A 19,817-nucleotide genomic window follows, 5' to 3' on the forward strand; every position below is an offset into this window, starting at 1 on the left:
TTATACAACACACTCAGTGAACTGACAGATTATAAGTAACTTCTAATTCAGATTCTCTCGTCAGCTGAAGGACCAGCTGGCTAGAAAGAGCCTAAAAATATTCCTGTGCCATTCCAGGGTTACTTACATGTATGTGACCATATGTTTGTATGAGAACCAATATCAGTTTCCCAACGTTTGTGGTCAGAAAAATAACCGTTTTTGAATAACCACCACAAACTATGTCCCAGGCACTATACTAGGTATGTTACACAAATTAGGTGGTATGACATAATAGAAAGAGTCCAAGCTTTGGCATTACAAGATCAAGTTTGAATCCCAGCCTTTCTGCATACAAGCTGAGTGAACTTTAACACACTTGACCCTCTCTGAGGTTGAGTTTCCTCAACTCTAAAACGTAGACAACATATATATCTGATTAATTTGTTAGGATTAAAGAGAAAAGATAAGGCATCCAGTTTATAATACGAGAGGTATAACAAATAGTAACAATGATTATTTTATCATCAAAACAGAAAACAGTATCCTATATTTGGAGGTGTTAAAAACACTTCATAAATTAACAAAAAGATTATTGGCAAAATCAAGTTCTAGTTAAATCTTTAAAAGTAATAAGCTGGACTTAGTTTAAGTGTAAATAAAGTTTTGTTTCCTTTTCCCCAAACCCAAAAAGCAACATCCTGCTTATAATTCTAAGAGGTTCAAGATGGTGTTGTTTTGCCAACACAAGTAGAGTATCTAAATAAACACATTATAGAGACATGCTGTGATGTAGTCAGACACGACATATTTTTATTCAGCAACTCAAAATACCAGAATGAAGACAAAAATTCCTTTTCTGCCCTGTTTGAGAATGAACTAGGTTCTCCTTTTACCATTACATGGCCGGACTTCACACTCATAAAAACCTGTGACCTTGGGCACATCGGGAAGTCAAGTCACGAAGTCCAGCTGTTGAGGTACCTGTCTGGTTACTACCTGGAGGCAGAAATTATGACTGCAGCCATAAAGCATGTCTTCCCTGTGAAGGAGACTGGCAATAAGAGGAACTAAAGCCATGGCCTAGGCCCCTCCTAGAGCACTGATTTAAACATTTTTACTCTCGTTTTTTTACATCTCTCTTTCTTTGATACCTCTTGATCATTTTGATTCACTCACTATTTTCTATTATTCTCCATTACTCTTCCATTTTAGAATTCATCATTTACCTGGAGAAACCCCCTAACTCACTGTCACAAATGACTCTCTTTTCACAATCTCTCCATTTTGCCCCTTGTCTCTGTCTCAGGATAATCCCCTTCCCGCTCGTCTCCATGCCCTAGCAGACGTGGTACACAGCTTCTTTCTTTGCCATTATGAATCCTTTTGGTATCCTTTTCCATAAGCTCACCTCACCATTTAAAACTCCACCTGGACAAAACCAGGTACACCCAATCGTATGCCATAAATAGTTTGTCAGCCTCAAAAGGTAAGTGGCTAATTACCATAGCTTTCTGCTTTATACTGTTATTTTCTTCTCTAATGAGACTTTCAGGTACAGAAGAATCTAGATTATTAATTTTTGACTAATGCTGCAGAATTTATGTCAATACAATGACTAAATGTTAGACAATATTAAAGAAATAATATTAATAATTTTAAATGACTACATTACAGTTGAGTCATTGTCAATAAGAGATACATATAAAAGTATTAATGATAAAATTATATCTGGAGTTTGCAGGAAAATAATCCAGTGGAGGGGAAAACAGATGAAATAAAACTGACTATATGTTGACAATTGTTGAAGTAGGAAATCAGTAAAGGAATGTTCATTACATAATTCTCTCTAATTTTGTGTACTCTTGAAAATTTCCATAATAAAAATAATTTATGTTATGTTGAATTAAACGGGGTCTCATTGTGTTTAGCTTTGTTAAGTAAGCACAGAATACAAACAAAGTGGGCAATGGTCGATGAGTTGAGGTTTTTATGTGAGTAAATGTATGCCAGTTACAGAGAAAACTTATGACCTTCAAAATAAGCATATATACAGTCTTTGCTTGAAGTAATAGAATTCTTGCTTTAAAATATTTCATATTTTATATATTTTTAGCTTTTACATTTAACCTTGGTATCTCACTATAAAATAACAAAAAATTGAAGCTAATGGCATAAAACCATTCAGTGATGTTTATGGTTAACATATTCTACATATTGAATATGCAAATCATTTGATGTCATATTTGGCTTAAATTCCTTCAAATGGAGACTACATAGACATCACTCAGTTCTAATTTCAATCCATGAGAATCTCTGTGTCTGACTTTTAAAACACAGCCTGTGTCTCACCTTTTTCCAGTTTTGAGTGCATGCACCAAAACTGAAATTACTGCCAAGTAATTTAATCAGTGAAAAAAAATTGGGGGGGGATACTTTCTGCTATAGGGACAGTTTTGATGTCCACAATGTTGGGTGTGCCCTGGGGCTGAAATTAAATAAACAGATATAAATTCAGAAGCAGGTAAAAATTTAGTCATTAACATTCACATGACCAAAATTCAGATGCCCAAAAATGTCAAGGGAAAACCATTCTAACTTCCTCTTGCCATTTAATCATCCAAAGGTGGTAGGTCCAGTTTGGCATAACAAGTCTATACTGTTCAATAAACAGCAGAGAATCTAGACATAACATTCTCTGAGCAGTATATCCCTACTTTAGATTACCTGAGAACTTAAATAAGAATCAAAGAATGTGCTTCCAGGTATAAAGAAGTAAAAGGCAAACAAAATAAAGCTATAATGATACAGAAATTTCAGCTTATACTCCCATGCTGAGTGCTTGCTGAGTTCCTTAAAATTAATTCATGCAAACCCAGATTTTCTTTTTGATGATGATCATCATCATCCTTATCACACAGCTTTTTGGAATATCCTTATTTTTGTTTATCGTGCTGGTTATTGAGATACAAGTACTTAAATATCTCTCTCAGAATTTTGCCTGAACAGAAATTTACATTGATACATTCTTCATTTTACATTGATATATAGACATATCAGTCATGCAACAGTTAGTATGTTAAGCTCTTTCTATTCTTTTTTTCAATTCTTTTTTTCATATAATAGTATGTCTTTCAATTCTTAAATCAAATAGTTCACTTTAAAATGGTTAACTTTATGTTATGTGAGTTTCTTCTCAATAAATCAAAATCTTTCAATATCTAAACCAAATTCCCAAGCTATTTTTTCACTTACTTTTCCCATATGTTTTTTTCTTAAATCCACTAGTAATGATTTGATAAAAGTGGCATTTTTTAATATACTAATCAAAATAAGAGGTTATAAAACTTGTTTAAATTTTTACAATAGCAAATTGTTAAACAGATTCAGCTTGTGACATTTTTACTTAAATTTGTTGGTGATTACAGCTGATGAGAAACATTAATAAATCCAATAACATTTTTCTACACGGCCATTTTGAAATGTCAGCCATTGCTGATCGATAGACTTCTTTTCTGACTGGTCACAGTGACTCACAAAATGGTCACAATGACTAATTTTGAGATCTCTTTACAGGTCCTATCCATAAAAAGCTTGATCCGAAGAGTTACTAGTGTTGTGCTATGCTTCTTCACCAAAGAAGGAGCCAACTATATCAGTGGCAATAGCTACATTTGTTTTTAAAATGCAGACGATAAAAGTGTGGGCCTCTTTTAGATTAGCACCCCCAAATTAAAGTGCGTCTTAACTGCACTGACATCTGTCATTCAAACAGATGTCGACTCATAAACCTGACAAAGGACAAGTAGCTTATGCAAGTTTGTTGTGTGACAGATGTTAATCAGTCACAGCTCTGAGCAGTCACCTCTGACTATAAGACACCTAGTGATTTTCTTGTAAGCTGTAAAAATTCACAAAAGAATTAATACACAAATAAAAATTAAATAATCCTATTAAAATTCTAATAAAAATAGTCTCAGGAAAATAGTATTAATTTATATAATTTGAAGTTATATGTTGGTATAAAAATTCCCGTTGACAAATGGGTTAAACCATCTTCTTAGAAGTTCTATTTGAAAGGCTTCTTCCAAAGAGATGAAAATTACTACAAAGTGTAAATCATCTAAAACAAAGTAATCCTTTCTGTTCACACTATCTTCTTTTACTTATAATTTGATGAGAAAAAGATTAAGAGAGATCCAAGAAAGAATTAATATATTCATATTTAGCATTTGAAGAGGTTACGTCTACTTCAGATTTCAAAAGAAGTACATACTTACGTGGTTGTTTTTTATACAATCGCCCTTGCTGGATATGGTGGATGGTTTCACAAGGAGGAATTAAACGCAAATTAAAAGCTTCTTTGATCTCTGTATTACTGGCCGGTGAGGGAATCACATCCTGAAATCTGTGCTGACAGGATGTGCCCTAACCTCTGAAATGAGGCCCAGCAGGATCCTGTCCAGGAGCTGACTCATGTGGCACCAGCATTGTCCCCAAGAGTGGGCTAGAGGCTAGCTGGCTGGGAGTGGCAGATGGTTTCATTTGTTCTATATTTTCACTCTTCACCAAAATTTAGGGGAACCCTGGCCACAGATGAGAGGAAAGTACTGTTACTGCACCTGTTGCTTTTACTTCAAAGAGAACCAGCTCCCGTTGGAAGAGAATAAGGAAAACTCTGTTAAGTTTGGCTTTGACTACTTTGTATACGCTGACCACACGACACTCTCTATTAGTCTTCACATTTTCTTTTAAATTAAAATCATGAAGTTTTAAAAAATATCTATTTAGAAATTATTCTCAGAAAGTATATGTTTATAAATATGTAAGGTCCTTTACATATTTCATGAATCATATGCATTCAACTGCAAATATCTAAAGTTCAAACAATCAAAATATTAATACCAGAGGGCCCTGGATTCTTATTTTTCTATCACAATATAGTGCATAAATAATCTTATATGTACCTGATTTACTATACCTTCTTGCTAATTTTAAAACCTAGTAACACAAGATCTAAGTTTTAAATCAAACAAATCAAGCATTTACACATTCTTATAAATATTGCATCAATAAGTATTTGTTAAGAAATTCACAGCACATGCAAAGTGAGAAATAGAAATTTTTACATATTATTGAGATGTACATGACTTCCTGATAGCCATGGCCAGAGGGTTATATCTGCTCTGTCACATGACAATCATCCAGTCAATAATGACTAAGGTGACCCCTGAAAATCCTGAGGATGATTAGTGCTGTTGGTTGCTAATTAAAAATTACATATCTCCAATAACACTACAACTCAATGCACTTCAAGGATGATTTAAAACCGCTTTGAATGCTTGTAGGTTAGACTCAATACCACAAATTTAAAATTCATTATCTTAAACCTATACTGTCCATAAATACAATGTATCCTGATTTCATCAAGGCATCTGAAGAAATCTCTTGGAGTATTATTATGAACAAGATAGAGAAATCTGAATTGGGTGACATAGCAAAAGGGTTGGTTTGTACTGAGTTGAAAAACCAAACCTATATAGTCATGTGAGGGCTGGTAACTAGGTTGAGCAGCTCTCTAACCACGTGCTGCAGGAATCTTGTTGAGGCCTGGTCCGCAATTAACTAGTTAGCATATGAAAATGTAGAAGGCTTGTTCATCACATTCATGGAGGACACGGAGCTGGAGGAATAACTGATCCACTGAACAGCAGAGAAAGGATTCCTAGTCTGGATGATGGGCTGAAGCCAACAAGAAAGAAATCAAAAAAGATAAATATCAAGTCCTGTTTCTAAATTGGGAAGACTTGAATTAACAGCCCTCCATGTAAAAATGGAGCTTAGGTGATTTCATATTTAGTAGCAGTCAAAAATGTGGGATGCCACCTAAAGGAAACCAATTTAATTTCAGAATTATAGAATCCAGATAAGGGAAAGCAATAGTCCCATAAAACTTGAACTGGTCTGCTAGTGGTAGCACGGTCAGTTCTGCATGTTAAGTTCTGAGGAATGTCACTGACAAAATGGAGTAGGTACAGAAAACTGGAAGAGGTAAAGGTCTAGAAGTTAGGTCACAGGAGAAATTGTTGAAGAACAAACAGAGGACATGGGAGGAGAAATTCTCTCTCTCTCTCTCTCCCCCTCTCTGTCTCTCCCTCTCTCTCTCTCTCTCTCTCACACACACACACACACACACACACACACACACACACACACACACAAACAAACAACAAACAAAATATGGAAGGAATGACAGTGCAAGCAGTGAACCCCGTAACTGGATAAGTGTGTGTGGTGGGAGTACCCTAAAGGTAACCCCCAATGAGTTACGCCCTTGTGTAGGCAGAGATCTGGGACTTTCTTCTAACCAACAGAATACAGCAAAGTAATGGGATGCCACGCCCATAATTAGGTCACATGGTACAGCACTCTCATAATTAGGTTACAATAAGCATGCACTAGAGAGACTACTCTGCTGACTTTGAAGAAGCAAGCTGCTCTGACGGGAAATGCCCATGGAGAGGGCCACGTGGCATGGAACCGTGGATGGCAGGGAGCTGAGGACCTCAGTCCTACAACTGCGAGGAACTGAATTCTGCCAACAGGCATGTTAAATTGGAAGACCAGACCTAACACAGCTGGGAAAAAAGGATGGAAAGGGGGGTGGGCAGAAACACACACTGCTTGTTTCCAGCTCATTCTGGCTTAGACTTGATGACATCATTTCATGTCACTTTTCACTATTACCTTTGGTTATGTGCTCCCTTGTCCTAGTTTTTAAATTTTTTATTTTTACTTTTAAATGTAGTCTTTATTTCATGAAACTCTACCTGTTTAAAGAGTCAAACAGTTCCACAAGTTAGTATAAAAAAGCAACAGCCCCTCAATCCCATCCCCATTTTCCGCTCTGCCAAAACAACCACTTTGGGCTCTTTTAGAAAATCCCGTGTTGCTACTTCTAATTTTTCAGTTTTAGGCTTATCTTATCTTTAGGCTTATGATTCCCCATTACAGTCAATGAAAACTGGGTTCTCCTTCACATATTACTTACATGTGTCTCATTCATTCACACACACACCACCCCCCCATATTCACTCTCACACGTACACAGATTCACTCATGCACACACCACATTCACACACAATCTGTCTTCTGCCTTCTTCCTCTGCCTCCCAATTTATCATATCATAATTCCTATTAAAACTATGATATCATCATCAATGTTTATATTTTCATGAAGATGTGCATGCTATCACAGCTTAACCATGTGGTTGGTCAATCATGATATCTTTTTCAGTACTACTTCTTTTTTTCTTCTGTGCAGTTAATAATTATCTTTTGTTGCTGTTGTTAACTTGGTTTTCTATACCTTTCAATAATTTACCTCCAAAATCTCACCCAGTTGTACAAATCTGTAATATAGGGAAACAGGCTAGGGAGGAGAAATCAAGCCAGCCTGGGAAGTAAAACATGAGCTTGCCAAATATCTAGAACATACCTTTTAAAAACCTCAGCTAAAACATAAGCATCCTTTGCAAGTATGACAGCTGCTTTAAATGTTTCTCCTTTTTCTTTCTTGGCAAGACTATTAATGACAGTATGTGAAGACTTCCTTTTATCCTTTACATTTTATCGCCTTTTTTTTTTTTTAATTTTTATTGGAGTATAGTCGATTTACAATGTTGTGTTAGTTTTATCGTCTTTTAAATATGCTTTCCTAAGTCTAGCAGTGACTCCCAGCTCAATGGCTGCATCAGATTCCTCAGAAAGCTTTTCAGCATCACTGTCTCTCTCCCATCCCTCACTGATCACCACTGGCCAAACATGGGTTTGAATATGCAAATTAACTCTCCCTTAGCTACCTTAAGTATCTTTTCAAGCTGTCATTATTTCTATTTCATAAATGATTCACTCTTCTCAGTCAGATTCAACTCAGACAATAAATGTGGTAAAAGAAGCCATATAAAAGTATTTAAGAAAATATAATAATTCATCTATATTTCATGAACCAGCTTTTAGGAATTTCTAAAAATATGCACAGAAGTTTGGATGCAGCTTATTTCTCTATCTATAAAGTGTAAATTTATCTAGTAATTTTATATCCCTGGGAGTGATGATCACACTACCTAGAAAAACATCACCAAGTCATCAGGAAGAACTAATTTATAAGTTAGTTACAAACCATTTATTCTATTTATTAAAGCAAATCACTTAAGGATGATGGTGGTAATGGGGGGGGGGGAAGGAAGGGAGGGGGCATATAATATTTCTCGAGCACTTATTATGTGCCAATTGTTCTACTAAGAAGCTTACATGCATCATCTCATTTAATCCTCTAACAATCTCACTATCCTCAGATTTCAGGTGAGAAAATTGAGGCTTGGCATGGTCAAGTAACTTGCACAAGGCCACACAGTGAATAAGCAGGGAAACTGAAATGTGAACACAGAGAATGAGCTATCAGGGCCTATGCTGTAACCATATTTATTCTAAAAATATTCTAATTACATATTTACTACTGCAGACCAGCTTTTCATCCAGCTGATTTCACTTTGCTTTTCTGTTTCCATGAAATCTATGGATTCACTCTTAGACGTACATATGAAACGTAAGTTTTGCCTCACAGTAACAGGAGTTTATTATACCTTCATGAATAACAGTTCTTCAGGTAAAAATTTCCCAACAAACAGTAAACACAACCAGTCATCAGTTGCCCTCTGAAGCATAAACTCCACCCTACACTCAACAACTAGTAAGTACTCAATACCTAGAAGGTGATCAAAACTAACTGTTGAATGAAAAGAAAAACCATGGGAGTAGAATTAAGCACATTGGGCATGAAGCCGATACACACCATCAACATCATAAATCCCTTTAATAATAAGCCCTGCTTTAAAGTAACACATAGCACAGGACGTAGAATCTGCTACATTCCACATGAACACACCTGACCTGACAGGAGACCCTCCATCCTGGACGGTACTGCCCGGCCATCAGCTCCAGCCCGGCCACTCTTCTCAGCCCTCCACAGAGCCTTCATTTCAAACCAAGTTCTAAACGAACAGTTTTAGCTCAAAAGTTTTTCTTCCTGTGTCTCTCCACCTCTGTCACAAATGCAGGCTTAGGAATTGCACAAATGCAATTCCTACCCTTACCTAATCCCCAGTGCTCTGAACTCTCCTACCTAAAGTCTGTCTTAGGTACATGTATGTCATACGTGTGTGTGTGTGTGTACAGCTATGTGTGAATATATAGCCTCTCTCTAAAATTTCACCTTCAGCTTCTCAACTAGGATGCCTGCTCTGTTAAATCCTCCCCAGAATGTGCTGATAGAAAAATACAAGGTGCATATTAATGTTTTGTTGAATCAAATTGGATATTTCTCACACTTTTTTCAGGGGATACCAACGACACTGAAAAAAATATGTATATACAAAAAAGGCAAAGAGAGAGTAGCTAATTCAGTTTCTCTGAATCCTTTTAAATTAGGTTTACTTCATTTAATGCACGCATTTTTATTTAGGATATACCATAATCCTCCCCTCCCCCCGAAAAAAGAGTAAATATTCTCACTTGATTTTATCCTACCTGTGAGGGAAGACTCCTCTTTCTAGTGTATTACATCATGTGGAGAAAATACATTCAGATTTATGACTGTCTTCACCTCAAATAGTAAATACTAACTTCCACTTACGATTTAAAATTTCAAATTAAGAATGAAGGCCTTTACGCATGACAATTAATTTTAATCCAAGAAATCATGGGAAAATTCAAGCATAGTAGTCAGTTTATCTTTTTGTGTACTAAAAGTGACTAGGAAGTATCAGGGAGAAGAACTCTTCAAAATTCCACATCCGTTTTAAAACCTGTTTTTGCCCTTTAACATGGCTTGCACGTAAAAGTAATCATTCACAGGTATGACATAAAGTCTGTGAATTATGAGACATTGCTGTCATTACTTTTGTGAATTACAACTTTTGGTCATACGGGTTTGATATCAATTATAAGGGCAATTCATGTAATATACAGATATATAATAGTGTGCCACAATCTAATGAAATTCATTCTTATCCGTGAGGTATTATTACACAGCTCACAAAAGGCCAAATTTTAAGTTCATCCTGAAGGTTATTCACTCCCATGGAGGGCTTTTATTTTTTAACAGCTACAACATTCTTATCCAACTAAATATTTCTTTTTTGTTTCTATTGAGTCTAAGTCTATCAAAAAATATATACACTATTAAATCCAAAAACCAAACCTTAAGCTTTTATGTTCTAATATTGTGTATGTGTTAGTGTAAACTATGCATGTGGTTTTATACAAACATAAAATAATCCTAATTTTATCTAGAAAATATGTAAAATTATCCTCCTATACTAATTATCCACGTTTATTTTTTAAGAAAACAGCATGTCTTTTCTACACATTTTGAATATTTCCTTGTACTATGTTAAAAATTAAAATAGAAGTTTCTATATCACACAAAGAGAAAATGACATGCCATAATGAATATATGTTTCTTTTTGTTCTTATATGATTTTTTAAATGATCTGGTTTTGATAATTACTTCCATTTAAGAGCACAAGCTCTAGAGGCAGATGGCCTGGATTCAAATCCTGACTCTGCCATTTCCTATCTGTGGCCTTTATGTGGAAAGTTAGTCTGTGCCTCATTTTCCTCTCTTGTAAAACGGGAGCAATAATGAGGACAATTACAGTGAGCTGTGAGGATTAAAAAGAGCCTAGCCTGATACTTATTAGGTACTTAGTAAATACTAATGAGCTGTTGTGATAGCTATTAAGTTCCTGATTTTTAAACATGCTATTTTAGAACAGGTTTCTAAGACGGTATCAACTACTGTTCACCTGACCAACCCCTTGCCTAAGTATTATCTGCAGTCAACACACACACATTAAAAAAATAAAAGTGCTATTATTAGAAAATATCATTATAAAAGATCTGGTGCCAATGTAACAGCTATCTGAAGTAATGTATGTTATAGCACTTCTGATTCTTTATGATATTTAATTCATTTAAATGAATTAAATAACCAAGACTTTCTTGGTCAAAATACATTGATATTAAGCAGATTTTCCACCTATAAGAGTCTAAAAATAGTTTTAAAGTGAAACTGAAGAGTCTAATGATATTTATTAGCCATGTTTTTGTCCTTGTTCTTGCCTCTTTTCCTTTTGTGCTTTTCTGTAGGCAAGTCACCCCAGGCCAAGCTTTTAAACATAAGCTTAAACACAATAAATCTGGGTATGTTAACTTGCAATTTTCAATGGACAATAAAAAGCAAGTTTTCGTAGTGCTAAATGACTGACTGCAGGCACCTGGGGGAATGGCACAAAAACACTATGTGCACCATCACACAACAGGACTCCACACTCTCATTCTTTAGTGGCGTGTGGTTAAGTGTCAGGCCTCCCGGAAAAACTCTATTTCTCTCCCTCCCATGAGCATCTCCCCACTTCCCCATCTCTCCCCCACTCCCAAACAAGCCACCTTGCTTCTCCAGCGGTGGCGCCCCAAGCCCCAGAGGGATCTCTTGGATAACAGCTACTCTGGTACCTCTAGTTCCAGAAAAAACACAAGAGATTTTGGTTTTCATTGACAGAGCTGAGCCTAGAAATGAGGTGGCACAGCTCCCAGGGCAACGGGAGAGACACAACCAGAGGGAAAAGTGTGCCTCAAGAGACAACTCAGACCACTGTTTATAAGCACATTGCCACTGTCTGGTCAGTGCAGGCCACAAAAAGGGAACTCTCTGAGAGTCCTAAGAGTCTGTTTCTCTGCTTATGCTCCTAAGTCTTCTCCAAATCCCATTTTCACAAAGTCAAGAGATAGCTTATCCAGAAATAAGCCTATATTCCTTCACTGATCTGTTACAAACACTTTTTGAGCCATTGAATACCCACTAAGGAGAAGTGCGGAGGTTAGGGAGATACATACATATGTTACATAAGAACAGTAAATATATATAAATAAATATATAGTATATAAGGAATGCTCTTTGAAATGAGTGATCATATGGCTTCACTAATTCAATCATTCATTCAATAAACATTTACTGAGAAGAGGCTATGGACCAGGGCACTGTTTTAGTGCTAGAAATACACAGAGGTAAAAGCCATATGCACACACGTGACTCACAGAGGACAAGTAAACGGTCACTTAACAGAGTGCAACAGCCGAAATGCATACCACGAACTGGGAGATCTTACATAAGGGGGTCCAGGAGGGCTTCGGGAAGATGGTGACACTCACGCTGGGTTTGAAGAGAACTCTCAGAACTTCACCTCACATGTGAGAGAACTGAGAGCAGACCAGCCAGACGGAGGGGCACAGGCAAAGTAAGGGTCATGAAACAGCAGGGTACTCTGGGGAAACTAAGTTCAGTATTGCTATAGCAGCCATTGAAGCTAGAGCCAGAGGTCAGGTATTTGAAGAGCCCTAGATATCTCCTAAGGTGTTTGGGTTTTGCGCTATAATTAATGGGAAACCATTAAGCAGCATTTAATGAGGGTAAAAGGTGATGAACTGGCTTCTGAAACTCTCAGAGGAATGAAAGACACGAACTGGAAGGGGAGGGAACGGAGACAGGAAGATGTTTACCGGAGAACATAATAATAATCCAAAGTAGAAAAAATTAAAGTCTGGACGTAGGTATTCTCCGTGGAAATGGAGAAGGGAAAAATCATTGGGAGATGTTTAAGAGGTATAGTTTACAAGAACTGGTACCAACTACCAGTGGACACTGTTGGAAAGTAAGAAAGCCAGGATTATTCCTTGGTTTCTGGTTCGGGGTGTTAGGCAGTTAATGGTACCCTCAGTGATGCCTTTTATGAGATATAAATATAAAAGGAGATGAGTTTTAGAAATAAATATGAGCTCACTTTGGACTTGGTATTTAGGTATCTATGGGACATTTGGGCAGGAGGACATATTAATCTGACACTCAGAACACAAGCCTAGGCTGGAGATACAGATTTGATAGTCTTTAACATGGATGTGGTAGTTAAAACCAAAGAAAAGAGAAAGTCAATCACCCAGAGTGGAAAATATGAAAAGAGAAAATGAATGACAAAAAGCCATACTCTGGGCTGTATTTTAATATTCCTGTCAACTCTCAAATACCATATTTAGAAATATTCTACTTAACATCCTATCAACGTATAACTAAAACTGAGTATTAAACACTAAACAGCAAAAAATATTTTAATTTACATTTTCTTCTCCCAGATTAAAAAAAATGTATACAAAGGTAAATTACTGGAAGACATATTTCAGAAAACTATGAAATTCACACTTATTTTTCTTAAAAAAGAAAACTGCATGGTAAGTAAACCACAGTACTAGTCATTTATAATTACCCAAAATCTTAATAACAGTAAACTCATATTTTGTAGTAGCTAACATTCTGAAGTCAATCACAAGAGTAGTGGTAACAGTTTAAAACAAATGGTTTAAAATTCATATAGATCTGTACTGTTTTTAGACTGTCAGTTATAAATTAAAGAATGAGAAAGGGAAACGGTGCAATGCAGAAAGTCTTATTCTAGTTTATGAATTATAAGGCCTCTGTCTCTCTGCTAAGAAAGTGCTTCTGATTTCTGAATATATAATGCCCTAAATTTTGTTCCTTAGAGCTTATCTTTACTTTAACAGGATGAATTTTCTATCTTTCAGTCAAAACAAATGTATAAACATTTTATGAACAGAGCCTCAGTAAATGGTAAAATTAATCGATCAATATTTAGTCTCAGACAAGACGTGCTTTTCAGCTCTAACTTAATATACTAGAAATGTTGACTCTGCTGTGTGAATCTATGTTAAGGTGTCGGTTTTATATTGGTGACTTCAAAAAGCTAGACAGAACAATACAAATTTCATTTTACATGTATGTAATAACTGTTTAGTAATGAACACTAACTGTATTTACGGTCTTAACATCATAGCAGTCCTAAATAATTTAAAGAACAAATTTTAAAAGAACATTTAAAGAAGAAATACATACTGATTTTTCCCCTTAAGGGAGAGAATCTCTTGCTCTAAATTTAGAATAACAAGTTTGCCTTCTAGACAATAAGATAGCCAGCAAATATCAGGCTTATGCTCGCTATGGTAAGCAATAAAGGTGGATGGTGACATCATCTCCCATTTCAAAAGAAAGTGAAAAGATGCCAAACTTCAATGAGTTGGAGACTATGAGGCAGTGTGGGGTGGTGCTCACGTCCACACATCAGCTCTGGAGTCAGGCAGGACTCATTTTCAGTCCCATGAACATGACCTCCCCTGAGCTTGTTTCCTCATCTGTGTATCTGGACAAATACTAGAACACACTTCAAAGAAACGTTATTAGTGTCGAGAATAAAGTGGTTGGTACAAAGTAAGTTAACAATTGATACTGCTTTCAAGTTATCTTACCTTTCTCTATTTTTTCTTTTTCCATAGCATTTCTCATCTTTTTTTTTATAAATTAAATTTAAATGCTACAAAAAATACAACAAATAGAGTCAACACACCCATCCAAATCCATGTATCATCGTTTCATTTGTTGTGAGCAGTTGAATCTGTCCACTGTGCTGCTGATCTAGTACCAAGTTGTCTCTTTTTGACAATGTCAGTGGCTCCTGACTCTTTATCACTGTTATATGGTCAGTTTGTGTCCTTGCCATATTGAACAAGGGGTAGGACACTGTAGTATGACCCACAGGAGAATACAGTGACTTTCTTAAAGGGGTCCATACAGGTTTGTGAGTGAAACCCTTCCAAAATTCTTTTCAACCTGATATTAAGGGAGGATTTTTAAAATGTAACATTTAGGGGATGTACAGCTTCATCCTCACACAGAATGCCATCCTGTACCTCCGTGAAAACTGCATAAAGATAATTAACAAACTCACCTAAAAGGTCTACCTTAAAAAAACAGATCATGATTTATCTAAAATTTTTTCTATGTCTATCAGTTTTTAGTGAGATTTATTCCATTAACATAATTATCACCTCTTCATATTGTAATGAAAATAACGTTATTTACAAATACTATATATCTACATAAACATTTAAATTGCAATACCAAAAATAAAAGTACACATACAAAAGCAAATGCACAGGTATAGAATAATATTCTTGTGACTCTAAAATGATAAATAATCTAGAAACAATCTTAACGCCGTTCTTTTTACTTTCAAGAAAACACTACTATTGTTGTTAAAATAGATTTTAAATATACAGAGTATTGCAAAACCTGAAACAATTCCCTTGGAGGGGGGAATATATTTCCCATGCATACTATACAATATTTTTAAAAATTAGGAATAGGTTTTAATATTTTTCCTACATAAAACAGTATTAATCTGTGAAAGTGGCTAATATGGCTTTGATATGTAATTTAAGACATTTGGTTAAAGGAAAGAATCTGATAAACCTTAGGCTGGAATGCTAAGTACAGCCGAGGGTGTGTGTTGACCAAGGCATACTGGCATTACTTTGTAGAGCCGATCAATAGATACTAGCTTTCAAAAGAGAGATTTAGAAAGAAACTGCGGCATATTTTTTAAATGACAGGGTGAAGGTTTAAATTGTCTCAATCAAGACTCAATTTTTTTCTTCCCAGTTTTTCCAGCTGTTCTCTTCCAGTTAAGACTCTTCATTTCAAATAAATTTAATTAGTTCCAATTGATCATCGCCAACACTTACACAGCTTTATCCATGCTTCTTTACTTTTATACGGCAAACGCTAACAAAGACTGCCAAGCTCAGATCCAAGTGTCGTTAAGACAATATTCATACCTCATTTGCTCTTACTCAAAAGAAAAATTTCAAATATGAAATTCTGCCTATAGCAAAAGCACTAAATTATACTTCATATTTTAATTGCTATCTTGGTCAGCTGTTGAATTCAGTTAATTGAAGAATTAAGCCCCAGATTACTACAAAAATAAAATTAATACAACTATGTATATTAGCCTAGCTATAGCATTCAAATAAGAATTCATTCAAAATACAAGCAAATATCTGTCATGATATAATTTCTATTTGTTTTGAGGTGAGATTATTAGAGGAATTCCTTTTAAACAGCCAGGGGAAAAATCAGATTTTTCAAAGTGAATGGCTAAATTGGCCAGTTTTCCCTTTTGTAGTACCTCTTGTGCTCTACAATGCTGGTTATCCCAAAATAAGATTATTTTGCTTGAAACAGGTTTCTCTCAATGCCCCTACCATATTTTTCATAATGCAATTTATATAGGATTCTAGTCAATAAAAAGAAATATGGTTTTCTTCTAAACCCTCACAAAAATCTATACCACATCTTAATCAAGTCACACAATCTAAAGGTAACCTGAACGATCTACAGGCTGCACCATGCTAGTTGCTCTGACAACATGTTAAGGAAGCCTTTTTCATTATTTAAATTCTTTGGATATTGAGCATTCTTGCTTCTAGTACTCATGGCATGAAATGAGTAAATCAACTGATAAAAGCCATATATCACATACATTTAATTGAACTCTTACAGATTAAAATATAGTTTATGTAGCATTAACTGACTCTCCAAACTAGATTTTTCATTTTTTCTTGATTTTTTTAACAATAAAGTAAGCACACAGTCATGTGCCATAATGCTGTCTCGTGACTTCGGCAGAGCATAATTCAAAATTTCAATGTACTGATTTAATAATACTTGCTCGAGAGCTCAAAAATTCAGCTTTTATTCTGGAATGCAAATTGAGCTATTATACTACTGCAAAGGCAACTTCTTTCTATTATTTAAACCACGACTTTTTATAGACAAGAAAACCTTTAAAATTTAGAGGGAGTAACAAAACATATCTATAGCATTATTTTTTAAAAAGCAGTGAAAACTGAATAAAGAAATAGTTTTTAAAAAGTACAAATGACTTTCAGCAAAGTTGGAAGTTTGCAAAATAATTTACATTTAAGGTGGATGATTTTTTTTTAATCAATGAATTGATACATTAAAAAGTAAGAGCGACCACCATCATCTCATTTTTGCTGAAAACCAGATGCTCCTCAAAGTAGTCAACCACTTATCTGCAGCAGTGGCACACGTCTATAGGTTTTTAAATATAGGCTTTGTAAATTTTCAAGGGAGATCATAAGGCTCCCTCAACTTCTTCCCAGTGAAAGAAATTTAAGGGCAGTCAGGTGATAACAGTAAAGAACCTGCTACACAGAGCTTTAAAAGGAAAAAGGGAGAGAAAAAAGAATACAACTTCCCTTTGGTATTTTTTTTTTCCCTCCTTTTAATTATTGTTAAAAATTTTACTGATATTTACTGGGCATGCTTCTTTTCAAATTATTGATTACTATTAAGTTAATGCTTCTTGCTTCACAATAGTTGTAGATTTATATGGTCAGATTTTACATTTCAACCATCCACACCAAAAATAAGAGTTCATCATTCTTAATACCAATAAAAATATTTATACTAGGTTGTTTTAATCCTCTGTGCATTGAAAGAAATTGAGCTGAATGCATTTGGAGATCCAGTAATTGAAACTGCTTTAAGCCTATAAAAAGATAGGCTGAACATATGCAGTGTATGGCTTTCATAAATTTTACCTTATGCCTGATCATGTGATAAATAATACAGATAAGAATGTTCAATACCCAAACAGTGTAAGTAATTTGAAACAGCAGCATTCATTTCTATAGTATAGGTACAAAGAGTATCTGTAAGTTTCCTCATGTAGCCTGTGTTGCATAAATTGCTATTACAACTTCGATATTTTCAGTTTACCCTACTACAATTGCAAAACTTTTCATAACACAATAAGTGTATTCCTCTACATGTTCCAAGGCTTTAGGAATGATCCTAGCCTCTGAATTAGAAGGTTCCCAGAAAATCAAATTCACAGCTAGCGGGTTCATTGTTACAGCAACAATGAGCAAACCTGGACCAAATAAACAGTCTGCTTCTTTCTACTTCAATATCAAAAAGGGCACTAAAGGGTATCAAAAACTAAACACTCCATCAGTGCAAGTTCCCATCCTTTCCATCAACATATTTAATCCCACTGTAAACGACCTAAAAGCATTTTCCAATACTGGACGTTAAAGATATCATGCTTACCAGTGGTGATGTCATCATCCACAAGGTCGTGCTCTTCCTCTTGGACTTTGGCTTCTGGCCCCGAGGCGTCAGGAGCAGTGGTAATAGTCTGCATGGCTTCTGCTGAGACCCCAGCTAAAACAAATGGGAAGCACAAGGGTTAGTTTTTAAAAACTAAAAGAAAGGTGGGGCTTCCCTGGTGGTGCAGTGGTTGAGAATCCTCCTGCCAATGCAGGGGACATGGGTTCAAGCCCTGGTCCAGGAAGATCCCACATGCCGCGGAGCAACTAAGCCCGTGCGCCACAACTACTGAGCCTGCGCTCTAGAGCCCGCGAGCCACAACTGCTGAAGTCCGCGCCTGGAGCCTGTGCTCCGCAACAGAAGCCACAGCAATGAGAAGCCCCGTGCACCGCAGTGAAGAGTAGCCCCTGCTCACCGCAACTAGAGAAAGCCTGCACGCAGCAACGAAGACCCAACGCAGCCAAAAATAAATAAATAAAATAAATACATTTATAAAAAAAAAAAAAGGTGGACCAAAACTCTTAAAGCGTTTAATTTACTTACTGGATGCAAATGCAATATGTTAAAAAAAAATACAATATATTCACCAAAATCAGGAAGAGACAGAAATTAATGAACAAAATATTCATGTGTGCTCTATTGCTTTATACATATATATGTACACGGATGCAAACTATACTGACTTTTAGCTAAGATCTGGGAACAGAAAAATGATGAAGCAAATTACAGTTTTACTTGATTCCTTTCAATGTTTTTGCTACCGTTACTTTAGCAAATTTAGACATAATTATGCTAAAAAGAGGGAGGAAAAAAACCTAGAAAGTGAAGGACTATTTTAAAAGTTTGCTTCTCTTTAATATTAGTTTGCTTATAATTTGGGGGTTGGGAAGAAGGATGATGACAGAAGAGGGATTTGTGTTCTGATTCTGTGTAAAAGACCTGAAATGCATTGCCCCAAGAGCATAATATCTCTCTGTCTCTGAAGGAATTAGATATGAGGTCAGATAATTACGGAACTGAAAGAACCTAACTGAAAGCAGACAGGTGAACTAGATCAGGGCACCAAAAACTTCCATTCTGTAAACCACCTGAGAATTTGAAAGTTCATACAAAGGTCTTTTCCTTACTTACCTATTTTCCCATCCTTGATGATACATAGGTCCCCCACCAACCCCCCCCCCCCCCCCCCGCTATCTGAAAGTAGAGCACTGCTGTGAAACCTTTTGTAAGCCAGAATGACATAAAGCAAAGAAGCAATCACCTTAGGACACATCTTCCTAACAAATGCACAGAATTCAAGACAAAGCACAGATGCTCACAGACACAATTCAAACCAATGGCAGCTTGATGCTGAGACGCTGAGCGCAGTTCCCAGGGAAGGAGCTTGGTGGTGCCACTCTAAGCCGCTCTTGGTGTGCCTGACTCTGTAACAGCTCACTGCTAAACAAACGCTGAGTGCTATTATTGCCTTTTGTCTTTTTTCATAAAAGCGAAAATCCTCTTTAGCTATCTTTCAATTAGCAAAAACAGGTGCTAACGACCATCTTTCATACAAGTGAAGGGTTGTAAAGCAAACTTTCAAAAAGAGGAGAATGCCTATATTTTGTTGTCAATTTGCTTCTAATTTGGCAATGGATAGGAGGGGGTGTCCAGTATTTTACAGATGGTTACCAAGAGGTATTGCTCAATCATGGTATATAAAAAATCTCACCCATTGGAAGTTACTTCAGTT

At 35.9% G+C, this 19,817-nt stretch overlaps 1 protein-coding gene across 6 annotated transcripts in view; it reads right to left on the reverse strand.

The window, feature by feature from the left end:
• The window catches only part of WDR7 (WD repeat domain 7), a 354,441-nt gene that overhangs the window by 184,482 nt on the left and 150,142 nt on the right, over window positions 1-19,817 (reverse strand). For all 6 annotated transcript variants that reach the window (XM_082353717.1, XM_082353718.1, XM_082353719.1 and 3 more), the window contains one exon: window positions 18,086-18,199. In XM_082353717.1, the coding sequence (XP_082209843.1) occupies window positions 18,086-18,199 (114 nt within the window). The remainder of the gene's footprint in view (window positions 1-18,085; window positions 18,200-19,817) is intronic.

This window comes from Balaenoptera borealis, assembly GCF_965194805.1.
Source record: "Balaenoptera borealis genome assembly, chromosome: 14".
Lineage (NCBI taxonomy): Eukaryota > Metazoa > Chordata > Mammalia > Artiodactyla > Balaenopteridae > Balaenoptera > Balaenoptera borealis.